Source organism: Nothoprocta perdicaria, unplaced genomic scaffold (genome assembly GCF_003342845.1).
Source record: "Nothoprocta perdicaria isolate Ctin4 unplaced genomic scaffold, notPer1 scaffold_222, whole genome shotgun sequence".
In the NCBI taxonomy this organism is placed as follows: domain Eukaryota; kingdom Metazoa; phylum Chordata; class Aves; order Tinamiformes; family Tinamidae; genus Nothoprocta; species Nothoprocta perdicaria.
In genome coordinates, this window is record NW_020455427.1 from 734,679 (window position 1) to 762,532 (window position 27,854).

At 35.2% G+C, this 27,854-nt stretch overlaps 1 protein-coding gene across 1 annotated transcript in view; it reads right to left on the reverse strand.

Moving 5' to 3' along the window:
- Positions 1-27,652, reverse strand: part of CDH12 (cadherin 12) — a 62,279-nt gene extending 34,627 nt beyond the window's left edge. Inside the window, exons 1-3 of the mRNA XM_026039202.1 lie at positions 27,547-27,652; positions 22,939-23,106; positions 4,882-5,069 (exon numbers count right to left, since the gene is read on the reverse strand). Of these exons, the coding sequence (XP_025894987.1) occupies positions 4,882-5,069; positions 22,939-23,080 (330 nt within the window). The 5' untranslated portion in view covers positions 23,081-23,106; positions 27,547-27,652. The remainder of the gene's footprint in view (positions 1-4,881; positions 5,070-22,938; positions 23,107-27,546) is intronic.
- Positions 27,653-27,854: the final 202 nt, after the last annotated feature.

Here is a 27,854-nt window from a genome sequence, read left to right on the forward strand (position 1 = left end):
TTATTCAGTATGATTCAGAAAGCATATAAACAGCTCAGGTTTGGAAATAAATGTATTTTGAAATCTTCCTTTGTCCCTTTTATTCAAGACAGAATCAAAGAAATGCTGATATATGGAGACTTATCTGTATCTAAATTTATATTTAGATATATAAACTTACATACATACTCTTAATAAAAACTAAATAATTGAATCAGAAGAAAATGCTGTAAGATATAATGATATAATATAATTTCATTCTTCTGATGAGAAGCATGAAAAGAATGGGAAAATAGCTACACTGTCAGCTTATTCTTCTTCACAAGGAGGCCCACACTGGAAACTCCAGACGTTTCTGATTTTTTTATGCATACATAATAGATAAAGTGATTTCATTAATGATACAAATATTCATGATCCAAATATAAAACAGGAGAAGAGCCACATTTTGCTATGAGATTCTCATTGGATATGACTTTTGGAGGGAATAGTTGTTTGCTATTGATATCAGAAAACAGGAGTAGTTTGATGAGGGGCAAGACAGGTTGCCTTGAGTGAAAGTGAAAAATTAAATGTACTGAATGTTTATCTTCTTTGTGAGCAAGAGGTGGAGAGAGGCACTTTGGGAATAAGAGTTACTCAATATTCCCAAGGTGGGAAGCATACACAGGTTTTCACTTGGAAATTTGCAGCTTAGATCTCAAGGGGTGTCTACCAGGCTTGAAAAACTTCTGATTAGGAGGTTGTAAGATGGGGCCAGACTCTTCCTAGTGTCCAGTGACAGGACAGGAAGCAACAGGCACAAACTGAGCATGGGAAAACATATTTTCACGATAAGGGGACTGAGCACTGAAGCAGGTTGGTGAGAGAGGTTGCAGAGTTTCCATTCCTGAAGATTTTTGATTCTGGTGGGACACAGTCCTGCAGCCTGCTCTAGGCAACCCTGCTAGAGCAGGGGAGTTGCACCAGATGGTCTCCAGAGGTGCCTTCTAAACTCATCTGTTCTGTGACTCTGTGAGTTAACCTGGCAATGTGAGGAAATGTTTATATTCCTATATGAAGAAAAAAACCCACAAACTTTGTGCCTGTGTCACATATCATTTTTTTCTTTCAAGAGAGAGCAGTTTGTTTTTCAAGGAGTGAGAAACGTATGGGAGAGGGCAGAGGAAGGTAAGACAAAGCAAGAACCTGATACTGTAAGTCGTATATATTATGTATAAAGATGAAATATTAAATTTACTGGAAAAAATGTAAATGGATTTCTGTAGAGAGAAAGAATAGTTTTTAAATCACAGCCAGCAGAGCATGGCCTACTGAAAACAGCAGGCTATGTCACACACTCTTTGCCTTTAATGCTCCATCTAGGAGCATAGATTGGAGAGGAAATCTGAAAAATCTCTTAGTGTAGCTAACCCCCCCACAGCCATTCAAGCACTGACTGCACAACTAAGGAAAGAAAATAATAAGGTTGAATATTCGAATGCTGGGAGCTTCATGAAGGACAGTGGCGCTGTGCTCATGCTCATAAGGTCTGAGCCAGCACCAGTAGCTCTCTTCTGGATTAGCTCCTGCTGAGCCAGTCAAGAGGCTTCTGCACACACCAGACCTAAGCCTATAATTCATCCTTAGTATAACAAAAGTAGTGTCAAACACTCACTAATGCTCAGGACACAGTGAGAACAGGAAAATCTACTTTTTTTTTGTGCCAGAAGCAGAAGGTCCCTTATGTCATCCTGCTTCTTGTTGGTCGTACTCACAGTTTGCTGAAGCAAGGAAGGAAGGACTACATAAATATAAAACCTGAAAAATACTGTATTAAATAAAGAAGTTCATTCTATGCCTAATATACAATTTTTTTTTACTCTTATAAACACTGTATGCAGCACTATCCTAAAGTCAGACATTCCTCCCTCCTTTTACTAATTTTGTCCTTTTTGTGAGGCAGAGGCATGATTATATTACTAACCACAGAGTGGTGCTAAATGGCATTAGGATTATATGACTGGCAGAATGTAAGAAAATCGACTCCTTTTTTAATATGTGTATATTACAAGACAGTAGTAACAAATCTTATATTGGATCATAGCTTAAAAACAAATTAGCAGTCAAAAAACAGATGGTTCACCATCTCCAGTTTAAGCTGGTCATACCCATTTAGTATGGACAAAATTTTGTCTCTGCGGATTCACTTAGTGTCCTGGAAAGAACAATTTGGCTTGTGTATTTATTGTCAACATATGTATCTTTCCCCCAAAACAAATCTAGTCCAGCAAGACTTCATTTTTCTTAATTTTGATAGAGAGGTGGCATCGTGCTTTTTGCATAGCAACAACAAAAAAAGTATCCATGTAAAGACTGACAGTTTCTGCCTGCAAGCAATTTTTCAGGAAAAATAAAGGCAAGCTTTATAAACGGCAAGGATGTGTTTGAAATGGTTCAGTGCTGAGTTGCTGCTGTGCTTACAGTGTGAGAATATGCTGTGATACAGGAAGAAGTGCAAATTTGTTTTTTAAGCATGGCATGATTTTTATTAAGGATTTTGACTGATTATTACTTATAATTCATAATTCTTAGTGTTGGCTCTACTCATTCACAGACCCTGATTAAAGAAGTACTTAAGTACATACCTAACTGATGTATTTGCTTAATGTATCCTGAACAAATCAGTGTTTTGAACACCATGTAATGTGAAATATGACAATTTGTCTTTCTCCCTTTTTTTTTTTTCAGAAAGTGTTTCTGTGCAGACAAGTGAATAGGCTTACTGCAGACAAGCAGAGTGAGTAGTAAGCATTTCTATAGATGTCTATGAAATTGTGAAAAGTACAACTCAAGAAAATATATGTACTTTATTAAAAGTGTGGAGAATATGAAAGGCAAACTGAATTCACAATATCTTTAAAAACACACATTTTGTTGAACTCTAAGACTCAGCATGGAACATAGACTGATGGATGACTTCAAAATGTCTTAAAACACCTGAAGCATTCAAAGCTTACTGAACAGTACTTTTCCCTGAGAAAAGTTTTGTGAAGGGCAATGTGAAGGATCAGGGTACTTATAAAGGCTTTCTTTGCCGGAGGACCTGCAGGTTGGGTTTATCTTCTTTTTGCACTCTTGCATATGACAGAGCTGGCACTCCTTGACCTTCAAAGACACTGTCCTCAGGCAATTTGTGATGAGGAAGATTAAGAAGAGCTTAGGATTTTATTTAGTTTTCCTCATGTTAATTACAGGATCTTTTAGCTATTGTAAAAGATTCCTAAAGTTTTGGATAAAGCATGTCTTATTACTTCAAATGACTAAATAAATACAACCAAACAGCATCAGTAACTTTAAAGAATTGGAGGGTTCAATTAGACAAAAAATATCTCTCAAAAGTGTCTGAGCATTGTGTCTGTGTTGGCTCTGGTGGTTGCATCAGTGAAATCTATATTTAGATGGTCTTCACTGGGAGCAGAAGTTCTACGTATCCTGTACCCTATTTGACTTCTTGTCAATTTGAATATTTTTGCCTATACAGTCTCTCTATATAAATGTGTGTATATACTTGTAACAATTCCATTGCTTCACAGCTGAGGTTTAGGATTAAGCAATCAAGAACTGAATCCTATCAACTTTTGATACTTTCGATGCTTTTGATGCTGAACATTCATTTTTCAATGGTTTCTGCTCATCCCCATTTCCAATTGACAAGGCACTCTGAGGGACACATAAATGTGAAGTCTGACATTTCCAAAAGCTCTTGTTCCTGAATTTTCTGCCTGGATGAAAATGGTGATCAGAATGATTTTTAAAAATAAAGCAGTTCACTAATTTACACAAAGAGTAAACAATATATTCAAACTTTTAGACAAAAATGAAGGGTATATATGAAGAGTTGTATTTATGTCTCATTGGCAAATAACTTCGCACTGACACACAAGCTTCCGTTTTATTTCGCTAAAGATGGCAAAAGGATAAATGATGTGATATCTTCTGGCCTTTTAATGTTTTTGTGAATAATTTGCTATTTCCTAGATCAAGAGTTTGAAGCCAGAAATTTGGTAATTAGAAGGAATAGCAAGTAAATCTTGATCTCTGCCTGGATTTGGAGGGATATTAAAGCACCTAGATTTTTAGTTTACTGGAATTCAAGTTTCTCATTTCCTATACGTTGTTTAATTACACACATTCAGAATTCCTTACTTTTGGACAAGATATCAACCAGGACCCTAAAATTACGCCCAGTCCCTCAAAAAGGGTTCAGTTCCAAAGTTTGCTTAGTTTACTCAAAATTATATCCTTAATAGTTTACTGTCCATAATGCACAGCAACTCCAGCCTTCAAAACTAGCCAGTGTTTCTATTTTCTTTTTACTCAAGAAGTTGGTCACTGGTGTACATATGTTAAGGCTGAGATTCTGAAGACTGCCACTATTTAAAATGGGATTGTCCCTATTTGGAATCTTCTGCTGAGTACTTTGATCATCCAGTTCCAAAATAATGCTCACTCTTTCTACCCTAGAAATTCATAAATTCAGTAATCTTGAGCTTATTCTAGCTAAGTACAGCAATATAACCAGCTGAGAGGCTGCCTTATAGGAACACTTGACAACTTGATAGAGCATGGATCTGCATATATCTGGGCTTCCTTCATACTGAGTGAGTATATTTTTAACAGGATTCTGACAGAAAAAAAAAAAAAAGAGAAATTACACCTTGTAACAGAGTTAAGAATTACTTCTCCACAAGTGAAACTAACATAATTTGTGATGTCATAAAATAAAATACAACATTCCAATTTCTTATAAGGCTTAGATCACAACTGTGGATTCTAACAGAGACCCTTTACTGTGTGTGTATAATCCCACACTATTGAATTCCCCTAACTTCTCACTTCACTTAAACTGCAGTCTCATACCTTTTTCAGTTTGATCACTCCTTCCTGGGTGTTCTCATCTGTTGTGATTTCAAACAAATTTCCTCCATCTCCTGGAACGATGTTGTACTCAATTGCAGCATTTTTCCCAAAATCAGGATCCACAGCTCTGATCCTTCCAATAGCTGAACCAACATGTGAGGATTCAGGTACTTTCAAATGGAAGATACCTGTGAAAAAGTGGTAAACAGTCATTCTTGACATACAGCACAGTAGACCTAATAAAAAGCAGGGAGCCTGTTCAGAAGAAAAAATAGGCTAAAATCAGAAAGCTTAAAACAACATGATGATTTCAAAACAACAGAATATTAGAAAAAGATATGCAGGTTTTTGCCCAGTCAACATGCTAACTTGCATTCTAGATTTGGACTAATGCAACTGTAAGGGCCTCATCCTGTCTGTCTGTCTGTTTGTATGTCTGTATAGTTATTGTTAATGTCATTCATATAGTTGATTCTTTCAGATTTAAATTCTACTTGCAGGCAGTACATGTTTATAAGCCTTTTCCTCCTTTTAATACAAACCTAACAGTTTCCATTAACATAATTTTCAGCTGCTGTATTTTTATTTTGTCTGAGAAAATAGGCAAAGAAAAATCAAATGAACAAGGATTTTTATCTATTAGTGTAATACTCAGTATTAAAATTCCACAAACAACACCTTGTGGGGAGGGAAGAAATTGAAAAGTGCTGTTTATAAATTAGCCACCGGAGGGTACTCTTACTAAAATTTTTGTAGGAAACGTGTTTCTAGTTCTGCACGCTTTTCTGTTTAATTGCTACTAATTATAACTTACACTTTTAAAACTATAATATTTTTTAAAAAAGAGAAAAGCCGATGAATTTTCCCTATTTTTATAAGTATTAGCAATTAATATGGGAAGACAAAATGGTTTAATTCATGGAAAAGAGTATATGAGGAAGATGCTAGATATAATCATTAAAATAGCTTAAAAAAAAGTCAGAACAACTTTGAATCAATCTTGACTTTAACAACATCAGCAACAGGCCTCAGGTTATAACATCTTGATTTAGTTTACTGCATTGCTGCCTAAAAAGTTTGCCTCTCTCATGTAGCTTTGTTTCATGGAGGAGGCATACTGGGGCACTCAGCGCTTTCCCCTTTTAGTTCAGTTCAGTCACACTTCACAAAATCACAAACCCTGAGAAGTTGCATCTCATATAACAGCAGGATAGATGACTTTCACATCCAGCTGCTGAATTAAACAGCACACACAGCTCCTTGTTGTTATCTCCTTACAGTGCATGCTATGTCAGCTTCTTCAGCTTTGTAATGTTTCTGAGGAAAGGAAAAATAGCAGTAGTACTGCAAGATTAGGAGCAAACTTACTCCTCTCTGAGCTAGAAACACTATTTTGACTATGGTGTCTGCATAATTATCTCCCCGAATGTCTCTGAAAAAATTACTCTTCCTTCTTCCTCCCTCTATTCATGAGTATGCAAAGTATATATGAAGGCAAAACTTTATTTGTTTGAAAAAGGGCATATGCAAAAAATTCACTTGTGTCAGCATCCACATCTGGATACTATCATGTGCATCTTTGTAGCATTCATCAACTGTGCTGCTAAAGGTTGGGCAATTATAATTCAGCATTTTTTTCCAAGGGCACCTACTATGGAAAACTCTTCTTTTTCTTCATCGTTTTTTAACAGATGGAAAAGAACTCTATGAGGAAAATAATTATTAAGTAGTGTCAGCCCAGCTATTTTTCACTAGTACTTCAATGACTCTGTCTAAAGAATAAAAGCTTAAAGTGTTAAACAGGACATAGAAACACAGATCGTCCTACTACTTAATACCACTGACTAGCATGCTTATTGCTGGGTCTCTGTTGTACAAGTTATTCCAAAGAGAGGCCAGGCAAAAGGACACATGAGGATTTTCCTTACACTTTAAATTTTTATGTTTCCACAACTTAGTTCTATTCCTATGCCTAAATCTTTGACAGACACTTATGTTGGATTACAGGGTTCATTGCTGTAGTGTTTGCTCTTTACAATCAAATTTGATTGAATATAAAATGTAAGAGCATAAAATATTTTCCTTTGTTGTCTCGCTGATGCTTAAACTTTGCTTAGTTTTCTTAGAAAACTGATGACAACTCAAGATTCATTAAAGCAAACATTTCTCTATAAAATATTATACCTATCTATAAAGCATACCAGACTTAGATGAAGTCAAAGAAACATTTTACTCTTTTCAGATTGTTTAGCCACTATCAGTTATTTTCAATGACTTGGTATTTCATCATTTCCAGAAATTCAGGAGCAATAAAGATGGGGTCATTCAGATTAATTTGAAACTCTGAAGTAATCGTCAACTCTGCCAGCATCAGATCACTGAAGATATAGCATGTAATTATGCTGCCATCATCCTCCTGTAATAGTACCTTCACAGCATATGGAAGATCTCAATGATACTATTTTGACAACGCACTTTTGGAATAAAATAAATGAAAACAAATAATTCAGAAAAAAAAAAGTTAACAGAATATAATCTACAGAAGTAGAACAACACTCTCTTTTTCCTCAAAAAGACTCTTTGTTAAGGAAAGAAGGCATTTGAAAAGATCAATATATGCTGCACATGAAAAGTAACAGGACGATAATTTAGCAGAATTCATTTTTCTGTTTCTAGAAGGGACTACTGTTTCTGTGGACTTGCTGTTACTGTTAAGCATTATTCAGTTTTTATTGTCTATTCTGCCTACATAGTGTCTTACTTCTATTTCTTATAAAACTATACTGACAAAAATCTTGAGTAATAGTCTCAAAAGTCCTGAAAAGCTTTTTCTTTGCAGCTTCTTGGAAGAGTGGGACAAGTAGCCTGAACAAACATGCAACAATGAATTACACTGGTCAAACATTTCTGTCAAATTTTGCAGATTCTTTCACATGACTTATTTGCCCACGAAATCTTCTCTCCTCATGGCAAACAAATCTTCTGAAAAACTTCAGCTTGGGAACGACTTTTGTAAAAGATTAATGATAAGGGATTTACCAAAGGAAAATCCCTTATTTTCCTCAAACTGTACTAGGAAACTGAAGTCTGCAACTAATTACACTTGTGCTGCTTTCAGCCATGTATATTGCATGGATGTCTGAATGCTTTTACAAATAGGAAAGTTCAGGACAACGCATATTGCCTAGTTAAGAATTCATCACAATGCCTTCAACAGAATCTTAAGAAAAAAAAACTAATGTAAGGCTGAAAGTAAAGTGTTAGATGACAATGCCAGATTTAACTTATGCAACAATTCACTCAGCATTCACTGACATACAAAACAGATCCCAAAGCTACAGAAAGTTCGGTGATTATTTAATGCAAGCCCTGAGGAAGCCTATGAGCCCTGAGGTCCTCATCAAGGCTATGAACGCGTCCTGTCTCTGTGACTCATGTTTAACTTCTCTGGAGTTCCAGGTTAAGAAGTTTCAAAAAGGTTGATAAGAACAGATGAGTGATGATCCTGTTGAAGTCTTTATGCCTAAACAACTGATGAGGATTTTTATTCAGCCCCCAAAACATCCAGAAAACTGAGACTGAGGTAATCTAACAACTAGTACACTCCCCCCTGAGTTTCTAAAGCAAAGACTTCAGTAGGAAGTGATCTGAGTTGAGTGAGTAAAAGGTAATCAGTGATATTAATTGAAATTCAGCACACATGTACATTTTTTTTGACATGACTGGATTTTCTTTTTTTTTTTCCCTGCTTCTCCACATCTAGTTTATAGGAATGCTGGCATTTACTGAGAAGGTTTTCAGTTCTGATGAGAATAACAGATGAAACCCATCAATACATCAGTAAAACAACCATTAAATAGAAATCCAGGTTAGCACCTAAAGATCTTGGCTAAATGCATAGTGGCCATCAATCCCACATGCAAAGCTTCTGTACATGTAAATTATCTTCCCCTGCTTTTTTCTTTGCTGATATTTGTTTCAGATCTTCTTCAAAATACAGCTTGCAGTACAGTTAGTCATAGCAAAAATATTATAGGTAATAAAAATTCTTTTTGAGGGGGAATACTGATTCTATATATTTTGTAGTAATACAAACCTTGAAAAGCTGACATGTAACATCAAGCAAAAAAAAGAAAATTGTTCCTTTAGCAGCAAAATAAACATGAATACTGTAGCACTTGGTAGCTTACAAAGGCATGGCAATTGCTTAATCCTCTTGGCATCAGCAGTACCTGGCCAGGTTCTAATAGGTACTGCTTGCGCTCATTTAAGAATAAGCCAAAATGAGGAAGCAAAACTGAAATATATGTACACTGTACATATAATTTGGTGCCGGGTATATTTAACTTGTTACAATAGCTACAGCCAGCAAACAGTGACATGTAAAATGCACAGGCTCCTACAACTGGATAGAAGCTGATAGTCAGGCATGACCTGACATGGGCTGGTAAAGCTTCATTTGCATCAAGGCAACTTCTTCCAGGCCTGAACCCACTGCTCTGAATTAGGGTTTACAGTCTCATTGTATATAGCTCATCTGCCCTTAAAGATGCCTGGAACATTGCTACAGATTCCAAAGTGCTCATCTGTCAAAACTTACATCTCCCCAAATGGCAACATTTTGAGTTATGCAGAGATCCTGGATGTTCAGGTCTCACCATCTCCTTAGGATAAAATGCACAGAAGAAAGACCCTTCTGAGTTTGACTCTGCCTGACCATTGATATGATGGAGCTTCCTGAGCTGGTAGCTCAAGGATTCCCTATCAGATTCCCAGGTAAGCTATCAGACTGAGTTTTTGAGTACCTCCTCTTTCTTTCCTCCGTAAAGGAAAAGAAAATTCAGCATATGTGTTATAATTTTTGTATATTGAAATATATCATTTTAATCATTTTTTTTTCCACTGGAAGGCTGTTACCAAAAAACTTACTACAAATACACATTTCTACTATATGCAGAGATTAATTCCACCCACAGCAAAATTTGCATAGGCAGAGCACCTGCCCACCAGGAAATGACAGTTCATTTTCTCAGCTGAAGATATTCTGATCCACAGCTTCTATATCTAAAGAAGCAAAGACAACAGAGGATGCTCTATCTAATGACAAAATGGAGAAATAATTCCAAAGGAAATTTTTGGAATCAAAGACTCTGAGGAGGGAGTAGCTTAATAGTCAGGCAGGAAATGATGGATACTTTTGTTTCATGAATCTTAAATTGTCTTTTGTATGGTAGTACAATTTTAATAGGTGGTGAAGAAAATGCTCCCTTTTAGAACTTCCCTTATGTTTGTAATGAAGGTTTTCTCCTAATGACAGAGTACGCTGAGCAGACTAAATCAAGTTCCTGAGCGACTGTTTTAACCATTCCATTATTCCTATATAAGAAAGATATCACCCCTATCACTTCTCTGTCAACTGGTCTTGCTGTAAAGCAAGGAGGTTCCCAATATGGCTATTTGTGCAAATTCCTACTTTGTCTTTATAATGATGTGTTCTAAGATGTGATTCCAGGATACTGAAGACTCATGTAGAAGAGCAATTTTAGGTCATTAGATTCAGTATGTATCATGAACAGTAAAGAATTTTTCCACTAGAAATTGCTCTGCTAACAAGCAATCTAAGATGTATCAAGATATCTCAAATAATATCAAAGATATTATCAAACAAAAATAAATTATAAAGCCCAGACTGGAATGTCATGAAATTATTACAGAACTAGTAGTTAGAAAGAACTGTAAAGAGGTAGCATGACATACAGATATACAGATATAATAGTAAGATATTTTTCCATTCCCAAAAATCTCAGACAGCACGTAATTCATGTAATTGGTATGTATCAAGCAGGTATATTGGTAATATTCTGGTGGGCACATTGTTACCATGAAACAAATCAATATGCTTTTTCTCTCTATAAAATTTAAATTGCATGATATATGAGAAATATTAATGTGATAAAAAATATATTGCCAAGGATGGGACATATAGTTTGTAATGCTCTGCTTAACATCTCTGCTATTTAAATATCTTGTGGGAGATTTTTCATATTTTCTTTATTATTCTGGCACAAAATATAATAACATGATTTTATTACAATTCATTCACTGTTAGGAATGTGGTCAAACCATTTTCTTTAGGACCTAAGCCAAGTGCTCTAAATCAACTGCACTGGAAGAATCCTTTTCTCTTCATTGACTAAGGAAATTAATGTCCTTGTTTTCAGTCCTTGAGTCACATTTAAGTTGCATTCCTAAAATTATCTAAACAAAACATGTTTCACATCGGTATTATTTGGAAGTCTGTCTGTGAAACCTTGATTTGGTACATTATTCTGTAAACACTTTTCACTAAGAAATACATTATTTTTCTTCACTGAGTTGGCACTGTTTGAAGCAGAAAATGAATTTTTTAAAAGATATAAATGTAAAAACATCAAGTGAATAATGGATTACTCTTCTTGGCTTTAAGTGTGGTTTATTGTATATAGTTTCTTTATAATACTTTTCTAATACTGAAATGTGTTATAGACCCACCAAAATGATACAGTTGGCCTGATATTCGTAGTGTTGTAGGCTTTATACTTTATCAAAGTGGTATTTATAGCTTCAAAATTAAATGTCTAAATTTGAAATTTGTGTATATATATTGCTCCCTTTTCAGTAAAATCTGCGGATGGTCAGTGACTACTTCAAGACCTCCTTTGTCAGTGTTAGCTATTACATCTGTAAAATAGAAAAAGGAAATGCTGCATTTGCCAAAACAAATGCAATACAAATACTGGAATTTTCTGGATAATTTTATTTTTGTTTTTAGGTCTTTCTTAATGCAAAAGCTTTGCTAAATATATAGTTTGGACTCTACATAAGCATCTATCAAATGTGAATCTACAGCTACTACCACTATCAGCAGAAACCTTTGGATTGTTGCAATCACTTTTGAAAATCTGGGCCTCTCATTTAACACTTTTACAAGAAAAAAAGCACTTCTGAAAATCAGACTGCAACTCTGGTTGTCAGGTATTACTGAAAATCAAGAGCTTAAACTGTTGTTAGTAATTAGATAATTGTATACGCTCTGTTTCAGTTCATGTTGCACCACAGCTTCTAAATTTTCACAAACAAAACAAAACAAAACTTCACACCTGAATACTCAGAAGCAGAATGCCTGTGTTTTTTTCTTCCTTGGACAGAAGGCCCCAGGTAGAGAGCAGATGCTGCCAGAAATGATGTTAGAGATGCAGCAAGAAACACTATAGTTTTTGAGTCACTTTGCAAACAATTCTTAAGGTATTGCAAGCCAACCTCATGGTGTTAAATCTGTAGCCCTAGCTGCTTTTCAGCATCTGAGAGCAAGCAGAGGCTTGTAGTGCCTTTGAGCAGCCCCAAGGTTGCCATGGTTAATTTCATTCATTCGATCTAAATACTCTCCGTGTTTGGAATAAATAATTTCTTTACCACTCTCCTCAGAAATACTCTGAAAAAAAAAAATTATTTTCACCTTCTTTCCAGAAAGCAGCAGATGAAAATATAACTCAGAATAAAAAAAAAAAAAATATGATAATAAAATATTTTAAAATAGCTGACATAAATGTTGTTGTTAATGATTAAATACCACTTAAACTTGATAATGGAGGGAGAAATAAAATTGGCATCAGACTCACATGAGTATTTTACGATCTATAGATAATATTTAACTTACAACCACTATTGTCATCATTTGTATTTCTTAGACTTTTGCTTTTATGGAGCTATCAGACTATTACATTTTACCTATGAATGAATTATCTGTATTTTGTTTGCTTATACAATAATACCAACAGGACTACTTCTTTCTCTTTCTCTTTCTCTTTCTCTTTCTCTTTCTCTTTCTCTTTCTCTTTCTCTTTCTCTTTCTCTTTCTCTTTCTCTTTCTTTTTCTTTTCTTTTTCTTTTTCTTTCCTTTCTCTTTTTCTTTTTCTTTTCCCACTCCTCTCCTCTTGCTCTGCTTTGTAGTTAATGGCTCAGACTCTTTGTTTAGTGCTTTAAAGAGGTTTTACTTCATACAGTCAGTACTCCAAACAGTCCTTAAAAAAGGGTCTTTGCCTACTCTGTATTCTTGAGAAAGTTAAAAAGATCAGCAACAATTTCAGTGTGGCAGACCAAATTTACTGAACATTTAATGTTCTTGAGATTCTATAGTAACTGAACATTTTTCTCCCCAGTTTAATTCTCAAGTTTTTCAATGTTATGCTGCAGTGAGTTTGAGGTCATTGTCAGTTTCAAAAGAAATTGACACTCTTCCAGAAGAAATTTCACTCTTCTAGACGTTTTATGGCCAAGAGCATGCTACAATGACAACTATCATGCCTAAAGAGCTTTCCAAGGAGCTTTTACTGACACTACAGCCACTTTCTGCGTCATATCTGCTCTTAGCAAAAGCATTTGAGGAATTCTGATATGAAAGTGAATAAGAGAAAAGTTGAAGAAATTTGGCATAAATGTAAATAGAAAACTGAAGAGATGCTGAACTTTTTGTAAACTCATCCTTTAAGTTGTGCACACACAAATAGTAACAGATACCTACATCACTCTCAGATGCAGTGAACAGAGATGAGCTGCATGGCCTCAGTCACAAAGCCCAGGCTCAAAAACCTACATCTGTACAGGGAAATTTCACTTCCCCAGCTATATTTCGTGACACAGAGGCCAGCCAATATAGCCTATTTCCATGTTATTAAATTCTTTTGCCCACACCAAAATAGGTCAGCTTCATGGAAAGTGAAGAGCACAGTAACTACTCTCGACTACACAGTGTAGTTCCTGATCTGTCCTAATTCTCCCATGTTTCCTAAATTTGTTTGAGATTTATTTGGTGTGGACCAAAACCATGCCAGGGATTGTTATAACAGTTTAACAGTGCCGATGATTTAAGTATTTAGGAACATTTCCTGACACTCTTCAGCAGTACAGATGCAGGTAAAGAAAATAATATTCTAACCACAGCTTAGTCACAGTAGTCCCTGGTAGTCATCACTGCTCATAATATTCAGGGAAAATACATTTTGTGCTCTGGATTCAAACACTCTCAATAAAATGCAAATAAATACACAAGCGTAGTACCAAAACCATTTGTAAAGCAAATCCCACAAATCTTGCACTTACTTTGCAGCTATAATACAAGAGGGAATCTGGCAATGTTTCTGAGACACATAATTATTAGTAAAAACACTACAGAATTACCAAATGCCATTTATAATAGAGAAGTCAAAGGTGGCAAATAAGATCCTTGATGAATCAAATCCTGTTCAAGCACATGACAAGACCCAGTCTACACACTATGACCAAAAGCCCCGTTCCTACAAATATTTGCAGTCATGATTAATTTTACTACAACAGCTATTCCTAAAAACAAAGCAAGCATACATAAACAATCTAGGCAAACAGCAATTTTATAGCACAGCTGCCATGAAAATGAAAGCTTTTCACAATACATATACTTTTCTACGTCTTCATAAGCAAAGTAAAATGGGCCTACTTCTTCACCACTACAGCCATAGCAACTCAGAGCAAGTACCTCTATGTATTTTTTTTCTTAGAGATACTTTCACATTACAGTACTGAAAATTTGGGCAGTTTTGCAGCATGTCATGGAAATAATCCCCCAAATTGTTCTTTTAGTCTATATAAAAGTGTCTATAACCACATTGATTAAGTGCTGAAGCAGGAGAAAGAAAACAGGCATTTATATGACTAGCTGGTCAATACATGGCTAAAAATGCTCAAATGGGTTGCTCAAATGGGAACAGCAGGAAAGGTTGGAGTCAAGTAAGACAGAGCTTAAAGAGATTATCTGGAATGGTGAAGAACCAGGAGCTCAGCAAAGCCAAACATGTTGAGACTCAAAGCTGGAAGTGAGCCAGCAAAGGGAAAATAATTCTAGCAGCATTTTAGGGGAGGAAAAAATTAGGGAGGAGGAAGAGGTGGTTAGAGAAAGAGCTCTTGATAATACGGAGATATGGGACTTAGAAGGAATCCTCATGAAAGAGGAATTTCCCATATTCTCCTTGTACAAACTAAATGAAAATGCAACAATATTTATTTATGTACTCAAACACATACTTATAAGATTACTGTTTTTCTGGTGTCTTAGCTACTGGTAAGTATCAAAATCAGGTATTAAGCCCCCAAATTATAATATCTGCACTCATGATTTTCATCATTCCTTGAATAATGACAATTTGCATTCACCTCAAGAAATGCGGCTTTGATTTACTCAAAAATCACTGATGGATAGATGAATCAGACTTACCTAATATTTTCTCATGTTAAAAGACTGAAATTTAATTTATAAAACTATAAAGATAAGGACTGGGGCTTTTTTCCTTTTTGCCTTACTAGCACAAGTGGTAAAAAATAATAGTGGTTAAAAAAAAAACAATAGATGGAGTAGACCAGGATTCAAACTTCCCTCCCTTTCTGATTCACAGCAGGCTTTGCCTTGGTCTTCCACTTTATCACTGGTTGTAGCCTAATTTCCAATGAATCTGCCTGTCTGTCTTGTGTAAATAGCTCCCATTTGGTATAAAATAAGTATTTAGCTACTGGAACCAAGTTAGAGCATCTTGCCTGCCAGGCAAATGCTTTAATCAATAGAAGATAGACTCATTTTCATTCTGAAAGCTCAGGAATGTACAAGGGTTGTATACAAAGCACAACAACTTTCAACATGAGTTTCAGAGAAAACCATCATTCCCTAGCTAAAACTCAGTGGGTAGAATAACTTCCCAGGCTGCCAGGCTTGTCTCAAGTTCTTAATTAAGCAGATAGACACTCTGACCCTTGCTTCTGTGCAAGTTTTCTAACAAATTGTTAAAGAATAGGGGAGTAAACCTGTCTTCTTATTTTGAATCACAACATCTATTTTTCTTACTTTAATTTTTTAGATTGTTGAACAGAAAAAATTAACTAATCACACAGTCCTCCCCAGGATTTCTGTAGGTATCTAACTTACTGCTAAGGGTGATCAGTGTTGCATTCTTCTGAAATCTTTGAAGGTAGATGCCATTATTTGGGGAACTTTTCTCTCACAGGCCATCAGACCTGTATTTTAAAGAAGTATCTTGACTACACTCATCCAAAGCACTGGGTTAAAAAAGTTATGTTTCTATTTCATGTGGTCCAGGAGACATTTTACTTGCATTCTGGATGTGAACCAAATTTTCTAATGAAACCCAAGCAGGACAGATACAAAGTCACATGAATGGAAGCTGCCATATCTAATTTACTGAATAAATAGTGTTGACTGGCTTTTATACCTGTTTTTTTATGTATGCTTTTATACACACCTTTCCTAAATAGCGTGCAAGTGAATTGTTTGATGTACCAGGCTTTCCAGAGGTAATTGAACAGCTAAGTAAATAATGATGATGAGATTTTTCAATCCATAAAGTATATATGAGTATGTATGAATAGACAGTTTATTCCATTTATCCGTAGACAGTTTATCAGCATTTGCTTCTTTATTCTTTAAAAAGACTTGTAATTCAAAAATTTTTAATACTTGGAAGTAAGACCTTTAAACTATAGGGGAAACTAACAAATAGCTGCTGAAAATTATGCTACCTAAAACATAATGATTTGTAGCCTCTCTTCCTAATTTCATAATTGCAAAAGTGACCATCTAGACAATAGATCACTTATATAGCCTCCAATGCATATATAACTAAAAGAAACCAGTCTTTCTCTGTTTTACAGACCTGTTTTTTTTTCCTGGAAGCCAAACTACGAATATTGATGAACAATATTTTTTTAATAGTTTGTTTGTTATCAGTTTTATTTACTTTTCTATATTTCCTTGCTTTTCCTTTCCATTTTAAGATAGCTGTTTTCTCTGCCATGCTCTCTCCAGACAATAAATTCTGTGAAATATCTTTCACCATCTACTCTTGAAATCCAAATCCAATTATCTGCCAGGTAGATAATACAATAACTGGTAGCTGAAATGCAGGTCTTAGGACAAGTCCTTCAACCCTGCATTAAAGTACCATTATCATAAAAGATGAATAGTTCCTTTCCTATCTCCAAGCATGTTAGCATTTTTGTCAGCCATACATGTTCTGTGCAAGGAATCTTAATGGATTTCACTGAGATACTTTAGGAAAGACTAATGATAGCAAAATCCTACCCTTGTGATGACTAGTCATAACTCTAGAGCTTTCCGGACATTTTAAAATGTTGTCACCCAAGAGGCCTGAGAGATTGGTTTCTGGCCATAGACAGATGGTCTGGTTATCTTAAAGCCAATGGCAGATAAAATCAAACAAAACAGGTAGATAAACTCTTGGATCTAATCCTTATTTCATCCTACCCACCATTAGAAGTAGTTTTCAATCATCACCGCACAATGAGTTCTCCAGTGGTCTGGGAATTATGTTATATAATATTTTTTTTAGCAAAATTGTTCTGTTATATTAAAAAAAATAATTAGGGAAAGGTCAACACCTTAAAAGTAACACAAACTAATATGACTTAATACAACACTTGAGAATGGTCTTTTCTTCACTAATATGAGAATAAAAATATATTCACCTTAAAATTTAAGGACATTTCTTCTGTATCAGGGTTTTACCCAGTAAAAAGTATAATTATGACATATTAAAATAAAAAATCACAGTATTCCTTTGACTAACACTGTTCCTATGTGCCTTTATTGTTCTGCATATAAGGTTTTATTTCTCTAAATGGCTTTCAGTCACTCTGTCATCAGTGAACAAAAGAAAGAGACACGAAAACTGAAGCACAATAACCTTACAAAATATGAATCAGCCACCTCACTTAATTGGTTTGATTCCATAATGTATAATTTATACCAACTAATTATACAGCTTTTGTCATTTAAATGCTGAAGTAAATATAATCCATCCATCCTTTCTTGAAGCTCATTTTAAAAGTTGGAAACAAGCCACAACTGCCCTTGCAGCTAACTCAGAAATGTCTAACACTTCATGTGTTAAGAGTTAGCCCATTAGCTTCCAGGAAAGATTTGATGAATTGTCTTTTTATTTAACCGGCTATCACAAGCTACACAAGTAGCTGAGAAAGGAAGACCACTGGGTTCCTTCTGAGACAAGGTGCACACCTACAGCTTTTATCCAGTCTTCCTTACCAAAAGCTATGTTGTTATGCCAAATTTTCATTTAATTGCCTCAATTATATAAGGTTATTTTTTTTTTCTGCAGGAATCAAGTTTTGCTATGAAAGAGTTATTTTGATGTTTACAAAGAAGTTCTATCTTCAGCAACGAAATGTGCACAGAAATTCAGAAAAGCAGTGTCCTAATGAGTCAGTCAAAGAAGGCATGTAGAATCCTCATGACAATACATTTCTACTAGCAGACCCATCGAAATCCATTTTTCCTTCTAGTTATTATGAAAATATCAGTTTTCTGAAGTGTCATATTCTGAAATGTGGGCCATGAGATACCTGCAGGTCAAACAACTCAATTAGAAGTATGTGATGTTTAGAGGTTTCCCTGTTGTTACAGAGGCATCTCCTCATTACTGAGATGTTCAAGGTAGGAGTTCCCCTATGAATATGTTCAAAAGCAGAGGGGCGAAATAAAAAATCCTATGTTCAGCAGGATAGTCAATGGCTTTTCATCACCACAATCTGATAGGCCACTCAAACTTGTCTGCCTCCTTAAAAGGATCCTCAGTGTTCCATGCTAGGTGTTCCATGCTAGAATTTCTTTTGGAGAGCTTGTAATGCATTATTTATCATTGTAGTTTCTTCTAAGAATTAATAATATATACTCTTCCACTTCTACTGTGATTTTTTTTTCATCTTAACTGAGTTCAGAAAACAAGTTTAAACTTTATTCTGCTATAATGGATATCTTTTTATTCTGTAAGATAACCTGGAGCATCTTTGGCATAAACACTTTTGGAAATTGCAGTCTTGATTATGCAACACAGATGCATCTACACAGTGCTAGTTATTGCTAATAGAACTTAAGCCATTTTTTCAAATCTGCACGTCTTGGCTTTTTTTGGCCAGCAGAGGTCTCAACCAAATTGAGAACTGTAAGGACTCTCTAGGTCTTGCCAAACTTGGGACCTACACGCATCCGATTTTAAAGACTATATATATATTTTTTCACATAAATATCCTTTCAGCTATGGTGGTCAAACAAATGATCAACTCCATTCCCTAACAAGCAGTAATTCTGATTCATGGCAATGTTTTCAGAAAGCAAAACCAAACAATATAAAATTACAATATTATAAATAAAATTCGTGCTCAACTTCTTTTTCCTATTAATTACTTTTGTTGATATCTGTAACTAACAGGATGGCTCTGTGTATTTCAGGAATGCTATTTCATATACCACTTACGCATCCAGGACTGGCTGACTCTTTCCCTCTTCACCAGGATTTTTAGTATCACTATTCTGATTAAACAAAAATCAGTAGTTTATTGCAATCCAATTATGTCTTCTGCAACATGTTCAGAAAAAGTGGGGGGATGTTTCACCTAACTGTCGGTCTTCATTAAGTATGTTGCAATGCAGTGGCACACCCAAACTGACATTTTAGCCTGTAAGCCATGCTAAATGTTTATTATTTCCAAAATCAACATCTACCTCAGATATTACACTCTTCTCTTTTGTTGAGATTCACTGCTATAATTTGGCTTTTGTCACATTTGATATAATAGAAGTAAAAGGTTTTCAACTCTGCTAGTGCTTTATAAAGCAGAGGTCTCTTGGGGTTTTTTTTAGATCCCTTGTAGCAATGATTGGACTAAAAAGTCATAAGTAGAGCCTGTGCATGAGAAGAGACCTCAAGGCTATCTCCTTCAAAGAGGAAAAAATATCTCACAATTTCTCTGTTTCATGAAATTTTTCTGACATACATGAGACTAGTGTATTTTCTGTAACACACTAATAGATGAAGGCATGCAATGAAATAGAAAATGGCTAAAGTCTCTAACAGCAAAGGCAGTCAAACGTGCAACTCAAAATCAGACACAGGAAAGAACCCTATCACCAAAGAGCTTGACAATGCACTGTGTTTTTCAGTTTTCAAGAGGTCATAAGATTTTCTTTTGTGCCTGTGATAGTAGCAGGGATTGCTTTAAATATTGAGCATAATAACAGTGAGAACGTCACTTCAGAGAGACTTCCTGTGATGATTTCATTCCGACCAGAAGTGGAGTTCCTCGCACGTGTTTTGATGGGCTGTTAGAAAAGACAAGGAAGAACTATTGATCATAGTTCATGTGAGGACAGCTCATACCTAAAGACTAGGGTAAGCGTGGACAGAAGTCTTGGGGGCAAAATTTATTCTTATAGGTATGCAACTGAAGATGAGGACAATCAGAGTAGCATGGTCTGAAATTGTCTTGCTATGTACAATTGAGGAGAGAAGTAGGTTTAAATGCCTTGCTGAGAGAGATTCACATTACTGGCAAATTTGCTGAAGAAAGAATGTCTGTACAAAAGCTGAAAAACTCATTTCAACCATGAAAAAACAACTTTTCAGCTAGGAAGTTTCCTGTGTGATTAGACTGAATCACCATTTTGATTCTAGCTGAAAAAAGTCCAAGAAAACTTTCAGGTGTAGAGAAGCACACAATTCAAAAAGCACACAGTTCAAATTAAGGGTGCAGTCACCATAATTCTGTATTTTTTTCTGAAGAATGTTACAAAAAGCAATAGTAGTCAAGTAGGAAATGCAGAAAGGGTAGATCAAGCAGAAAACAATCTAAATAGGGACCAATAATGAGAACAAAGCAACAACATAATGCCAGAAGTTAAAAAAAAAAAAAAAAGGGAATTGTATGGATTGCTTTAATGCTTAATGAAAAAAAGAGAACAAACACCTATCACTATAATAGGCATGTTAGAAATCTGATGAAATGAGTAAAGTCAGTGAGGCAGTCTAATACCAAAAAGCAAAATATAAATTAAAGTAAAGTAGGCCTTATCACTGGAGGAATAGTGATATGTTTTAAAGGATGTTCCAGATCAAATCAGACTCGAAGTGGAGAACAATGTCAATAATAGTTAGTTGGGAAAAGTTCCCTAGCTCACCCAAATTTTACAGCAACCATAATGAGTTTAAATTGAATATCTGTGCAGGAGCAATAGGAGCCCAAATTACATGATGGCTGTACTCAAATAAATAAGTGGAAGTAAATAAAACTGTGGAATATTGTTGTAAAGACTCTGAACAAGATATCCGAGAGAGTTAAACCACAGTTGGTACTGTGAATGCTATGTAGGGGAAGAATTCTGGAGGTGCAAGACTTACGGAAAAGCAAGTCAGTAAGAATAAACAAGACAGTTATTAAAAGCAAGAACATATCTTTCAAAACATTAAGTTGCATCTAAATAAAGACACTAGAAGAACTGTAAAATCTGCTTTAAATATGAAAGCATGGTAGGGAAGACCAATAACGAGTCTGAGTAAAACTCTGGTATATAAGCTAACATTGTCCTTTAATATATCTGGAGGCAGAAGTTCTGAGATGGAGCATGTAAGGTCAATGCAAAATCAAGTTATAGAAGTGCTCAGAGAAAATATGATCACAGAGGCAAAGTTGAAGATTTTTTTATGTGTGTGCGTGTTCAGTGTAGAATTGCTTTGGAATTTTTCTACCCTGGAACCCCTTTTTAGAGGAAATCTATGAGAGAAAGTTAAATTAGCTACAGGAGCCACCGTGGAAAGAATTGTCAAAAGAGTAACAAATCATTGGGACTAGGTTTTATTCATCCAAGAGCTTGAACAATGAAATAACTGAACTATTATGATGTGTAATGTCTTATATAAAATCACTCTGTCTTATATGAAACCACTCTAACATATGTAGAATTGGAGGTGCTAACATAAAAGTGGTTTTTTTTCCTTTATTTTCAAAGGTTTTCAGGGAGGTCTTTACTTTGTAACATAAGCACCCTCAGTCATAAACCRTTGACCAGRTCTGGGACTAGGATTGGATYCAGCCGCACCCAGACTCCTCTCAGAAGGAGCCTGGAAAGCAAGGGGGTCCAATCTGAACCTCGTGACCCAACGGGAGGGTATCCCAAGATAATCTTCTATTATCTTGTGCCTCCATGCAGTGAATAATAAGTGACCTTGCCATAGAATCTTGTGAAATCATTGTCCATATTAATAAATCCTGTTATTATTTCTTTCATACGAGTGAAGTGCATTTGTCACTCACCCCCGCCACCACTCGTTCCGTGACAAATGTCAAATATCGTTTGATACCTAAGGACTATTTATAATACCAAAAGTAGGATTAGAATGCCTACACAAGGCATATAAACAAGTATAAAGCTGTTATATATTTGCTGTAAATTCACATAGTTCACAAGTGTTATCATGCCAATTTGCCTTATTAACAATTTTTAGCAGTTTTTTTTCCAAATTTATCAAGATTTATGCTTGATCAGTGTCTGCATTTCAAACATATGCAACACACAGAACTTTGAAAGAGTGCTGTAAATGACAACTCCTGCTAATCATGCACAGACTATATGACTCTTTAAATTAGCATATTTCTGAAAAGTCTCATTTAGACTAATTGATATAAAGTGATATAAATTGTCAGTGAATGATCACAATTTAGAGACTGTATGTATTTTCAAGAACAGATTAAATCTTCTCGGCCAAGACATATAAAACATTTACACCTTCCTATAATAACAGCAATGATTAACATGAACTATTTCTGTTGTTAGTACCTGGAAGTCTCAGGTTTGAACTCCATCATTTGAAGAAGATATCTGCTTTCCCCTAACAAAATATTACTTCCTAAGCCATTTTAAAGAGTAAATGAAATGAACTTTCAGCCTTAGACTGGCCCTGCAAAATGATGATACATTGCATTTTAAAAATTCAAAACTTGCATTTGTAAATACAGCTTTTTATTCTAAAACAAACAAACTCTGCATATTGCATTTTTTTCATCACATACATTTTCTTGCAGATTCCCCCAAAAGAATGAAAGTATTTCTTGCACTAATACTTTAAGTCATGCTGATTGGAAATTTAATGCATTTAGAATACTACATACTCTTAGGAAATCTGGGTGGGTTGTCATTGACATCTGTGAGAGTAATGTTTACAGTGGTAGTACCAGCTAATCCTCCCAGTTGTCCTCCCATGTCCTTGGCTTGGATAAGAACTTGATATTGTTCTTTAACTTCTCTGTCCATATTTGGCAAAGCTGTTCTTATCACACCTAGGAGAAAAAAATGGGAAAGAGAAATAAATAAAAATAAACAAGGGCTATGATACCCACCTATGATATTCTAATATGTATCTTTTGGGCAGACTTCCTACAGGAATGATCAGAAAGCAGCTCACACAGAAACACGACTCAGTCACCTGGATCTTTCACAACTGCTCCATACTTAGTTACTATTCAGCATTCCAGAATGACTGCTATGTGATTAGATCAGGACATGAATCACTTTCATTGAGCATGAAAACAGTGCATTTTCACTGGAGATGTGCAAGGCAAGGTTATCAGTTTGCCACATCTGGAGCAAGGGAAGCTATGTTGTGCAGACTCAGACAATGGAAGATGAGAGGCTGGGTCAGCATCAATATTTCAAAGAGTTATCTTTATCAGTTTCAGATGAATCAATTTCCATCAGAGTTAAATTACTCTCACTCTGTACTAACAGAGCTCTTTATTAGAAGGTTCTTCTTTATTTCATGAAGTTGGCTTGACATAGCCTCTACATGCAGTGAAAAAGTTTAGGTATTTTCCTACAGTAATGTAATCAACGAGGCATTCCCTGAATGGTTCTTATTCTTTGATGACTTCAGTCTAAACAGGTATGCCATAATCGCCCTCCTGACATGGTATAAAAATATATGATAAAAGCAAGATTTGTAGAGGAAGGGAAGTAGTGCTGCTCATTTGAATAGCTGATGAAGTTGTAAAACTACCTGGGCTTGGCCACAACCTTGTATGCATAAGCCCTTCTTTTAAAATCAAACATATAAAAAAGGATATGCTAATTTGTCAAAAATTTACAAAAATTTACTGTATTGCAAAGTGCTGCAAATCCAGCAATAGTTTTCAGAAAAAAAAAGGCTTTTTGCAAACAGGCTAATATAGGTAGCACATATAATTATGAAATAAATCAGTTGGAAAGATATTCTTCTCCTTCAGGTCATTATTATTTAAAGAACACATTATTTTTCAGTATTAACCTGTTTGGTTTTAAAAGTAATCTTTTCCCCCTGGCATTATAATGAAGCTGGAATGATAATAAACAAGCTTTAGGGCTCATTCTGATTTTTCTGGCAACTAACAGCTGGTCTGTTAACAAGAACAGGAACCATTAGCTTACAGTACTTGTTCAGAGTCTAGAAATAACTTTGACCTAAATTTTCCATTTATGGAACTTATCAAAAATTCCTATTAAATTGAAGTGTATAACAGTAAGGCTTTTCCATTCTCTCCACTTGTAACACTGAATCTGATAATACCAATTAATAATAACTACTATTTTCCATCTCAGCATGGAATTTACTGTACTACATAGATCTGGAATAGGAATAGCAAATACTTGAAATAATTAAGAACGTTTACATACTGCAACAGTAGGCTTTGAATTTTTGAAAACAGTTCAATGCTTTGTTTGATCTAGATAGAAGTATTGAATTTTAAAACACCATAGCTGCAAAAATCTAGGAGCATGCAAATTTTTAAATTTGGAGGTAAGCTACCTAAAAAGTTAGCAGTATCATGGCAGCAGGCATCACGTCAACAACTAATATTATTAAGAATTTAAGTAGAACGTAGTATTTGTGAAAAAAAAAAAAAAACTTTTTGCAAATAGGTTGAATATAACTGAATATAACTAACTAGCCATGCTTTTACATTGTGATTAGTGTACATTCGGCAATATTTTACAACATTCTTGGTATACTTATTCTTAAATCAAACAGCTATGCAAAACATCATAATAATAGAAGATGCAAAAAACCACAAAGACCTGGGCTGATAGCATATTATGAGCAGGAGATGCAATTCATTTGATTTTTTGTAACAGTTTTAGGTACTATTGAGTGGTTTTCTCAGTTAGAAATATTCCTAATGTTCCACAGAAAATGAAGAACTAGTTATCAGTCTAGTAGTGAAGTGCTCAATCATCCACTGTTTTTCCCATCTGGAAGTTTAAAGGTATTCCATATTTTTTTCTGTAAGAAATCTCAGTCCCCAGTAAAAAAAAGAAAAAAAATCAATGAGAATATTTTTTCTGTCTAACAGTTCATAGGCAATTTTCCCTTCACTATCTGCTCTATTTCAAAAGCATAGATGAAAACTACTATTACTACCAAAACCATCAGCTCATATGTATGGGACAAAGATGACTTAAAGATATCTAACCACAGTAAAGGATAAAAATAAATGGTAATAAAAATCTCTGGGAAAGAAATGACTGCAAACTTTGGTAATTCAACTCCTGCTTCACAAACTATATCTGAACTTTGAACTTGAAGATTTACTCAAATGTATAAGTCTCATGTGCATGTAACACTGTTACTAAACTCCCTTAAGATTTTACATTAAAAAAATGACCCAGAACTGAAAAAGTTTGACTTTTTTTTTTCTTTGCAAAATAGCATTGACATCTAATGTGATGGGAAATGGGATCTCAATGATACTGGTAACTGGTAAGTGTCCTGGTAAACTGGTAAGTGTGTGACCAAGGCCTAAAGACACGCTTTGCAAAGTTCATAATGAATGAATTATGAAGTAAGAGATCATAATGAATTTAACAGGAGATGATCCACTAACAATGGAAGAGAAAATCCAGGTTCTGTGAACAACCTCATGAATAAACTTTAATGTTAATAAGACTGCAACTGAGGTTAGAATTTGGACAACAATGATTTAGTTATAGAGAAATTGGAGACATCTAGCCTTAAAGAGAATACTGACCTCACAAGCACAGCATGTCATTTTGCTACAGAAAGGCCTTCTTCTCTCCTCTTGCCAAAAACACTGGAGGCAAGTGTATGGTAAAAACAATATTGCATACCTCAGAGACTTTGCAATATAAAAACTACTGTATCATCTTGACAGTTATAAAACAGGGAAACAGAAATGCTTGAAGATTCACAGTGTTGCTCAAGCCTTCTGCATTTTACAGTAACATTTAAACAGCATGATTATCCAGAATCTGTCACGTTATAGGCACAGCTAACTGATCTTGTGATCTTTCTAATGCAGGACAGGTTACAACATATCATTGCTGCTCATAGTTGCATTAAAATCCATATATATTTTTTTCTGGTGTAGGATTTTAAGCTTGTGCTAGGCTAGCTATGTTTTCATAATTCTTTCATAACTCTTCCTTTAGAGCTGTGTCCCCTATTTGGCTGCCAAGACCCACCTGAGTAATTCATTTAATGTATTAATTAAAAGATGTGGAAACCCTGGGTTTGTACAATGTTCCAGAGCTAGCAGGTTGCAAAGCTGTCTCCTAAGGTTCACTCACTATTCAGGACCAAGTAATAAATGAGAACATGTGATTTTATGGGATAACAGCAATTCAAAATGCAACAGGGAAAATGGTTCCTCATTGGATATTAGCACTTAATTTTTTCTTGTGTAACTGATATTAGAATATGTCATGTCTTCAGGAAAGGTTTTTCTTGCCATTGAGTTCCTTTTCACTCCTTGCAAGATCGAAATTTAGAACAAAGAAACAAACAAAAAATATACAGGTAAAGACCTTTTCTTCCTCCCAGACACTCTAAGAAGTCACAATACAGTTTTAAAAGTAAAGTTGCTGGCTGCAAATTTCAATATGATCACATGCTAAATGGAGCATGTGACAGAGCAATGTGCCCTTTGATGCACAGACAACCTCATGTGGCTCTCACCTCCAAATTATTCATCGATCAGAGAGAAAGGCACACAATCCAGTCTAGCTTCACAGCGAGTAATATGTTGCAAAGATCATATGGGCAGCTATCCCTATAACATATTCAGGATGATGCAATACATGGCATTCACATGTAGGTTCTTGGTTCCTTAACTGAATTATTAAATATAGAAACAAGAATTACATTTAAAAATATATGACAAGATAGCTAATTAACTGGCCTCCTAAACCCTCAGGTATTCCAGTCTCTTTAAAAATATTTTTCTTCTCTGCTTACACATCCAGCAACTCCTGACAAACCTACTATGACCAAGGAAAAGAGAAGGACAGGAGATGATTATCTGTTCCGTATTCCCAGATTAGTTCTATATACCAAAACAGTAATTGTCAGAGAATTACTGACTCTAAGCTCAGCAAGTAAAAGTATTGAGAGAAAAGAATGAAGACCTGATATACAGAATGAAATCACCCGTGAAAGAAATAGAGTACATGCAACACTTAAAGTTTTAGCTGTAAAGAAATGGTAGAACACAAGGAAAAACTACAGTGTACCCAGATATTCCTAGATTGACTGGAGGAAAGTAGACATTTTTCTTTTTATAATAAAACGCGATTCATTCAAAAACTTTTGGTCAGTAACCAAACCAGCATTAGGTACTAAGTCACCTTATTGGCTTAGGTACAATGCTGGTACAAAGTTAGCCCATTAGCACACTTCATATTTATTCATAAATATTGCCGATATGTCTATCAAAATACAAACTGTTTACCTGTTTTCGGATCAATGGAGAAATATGGTTGCCCCTGAAGAATGCTGTAAACCACTCTAGCACTGTTTCCATAGGTGGGATCATCAGCATCTGTAGCCTTTACCTGAAGCACATATGCACCTGCAAAGAAATATAGGTAATCAAAATTTCAATATAAAGCAATGATTAGGAATAATTCATTTTAGTCCTGTTGATGATGGCCTGTGAAAGCTCTATACTAGATTTTGAAAAGCATATCTGAGCTTTGTGCCTTTCAGTCTTGTGTAAAGACAGGTGTGCCCTCAGATATGCCCACAGACAGCTGTAAA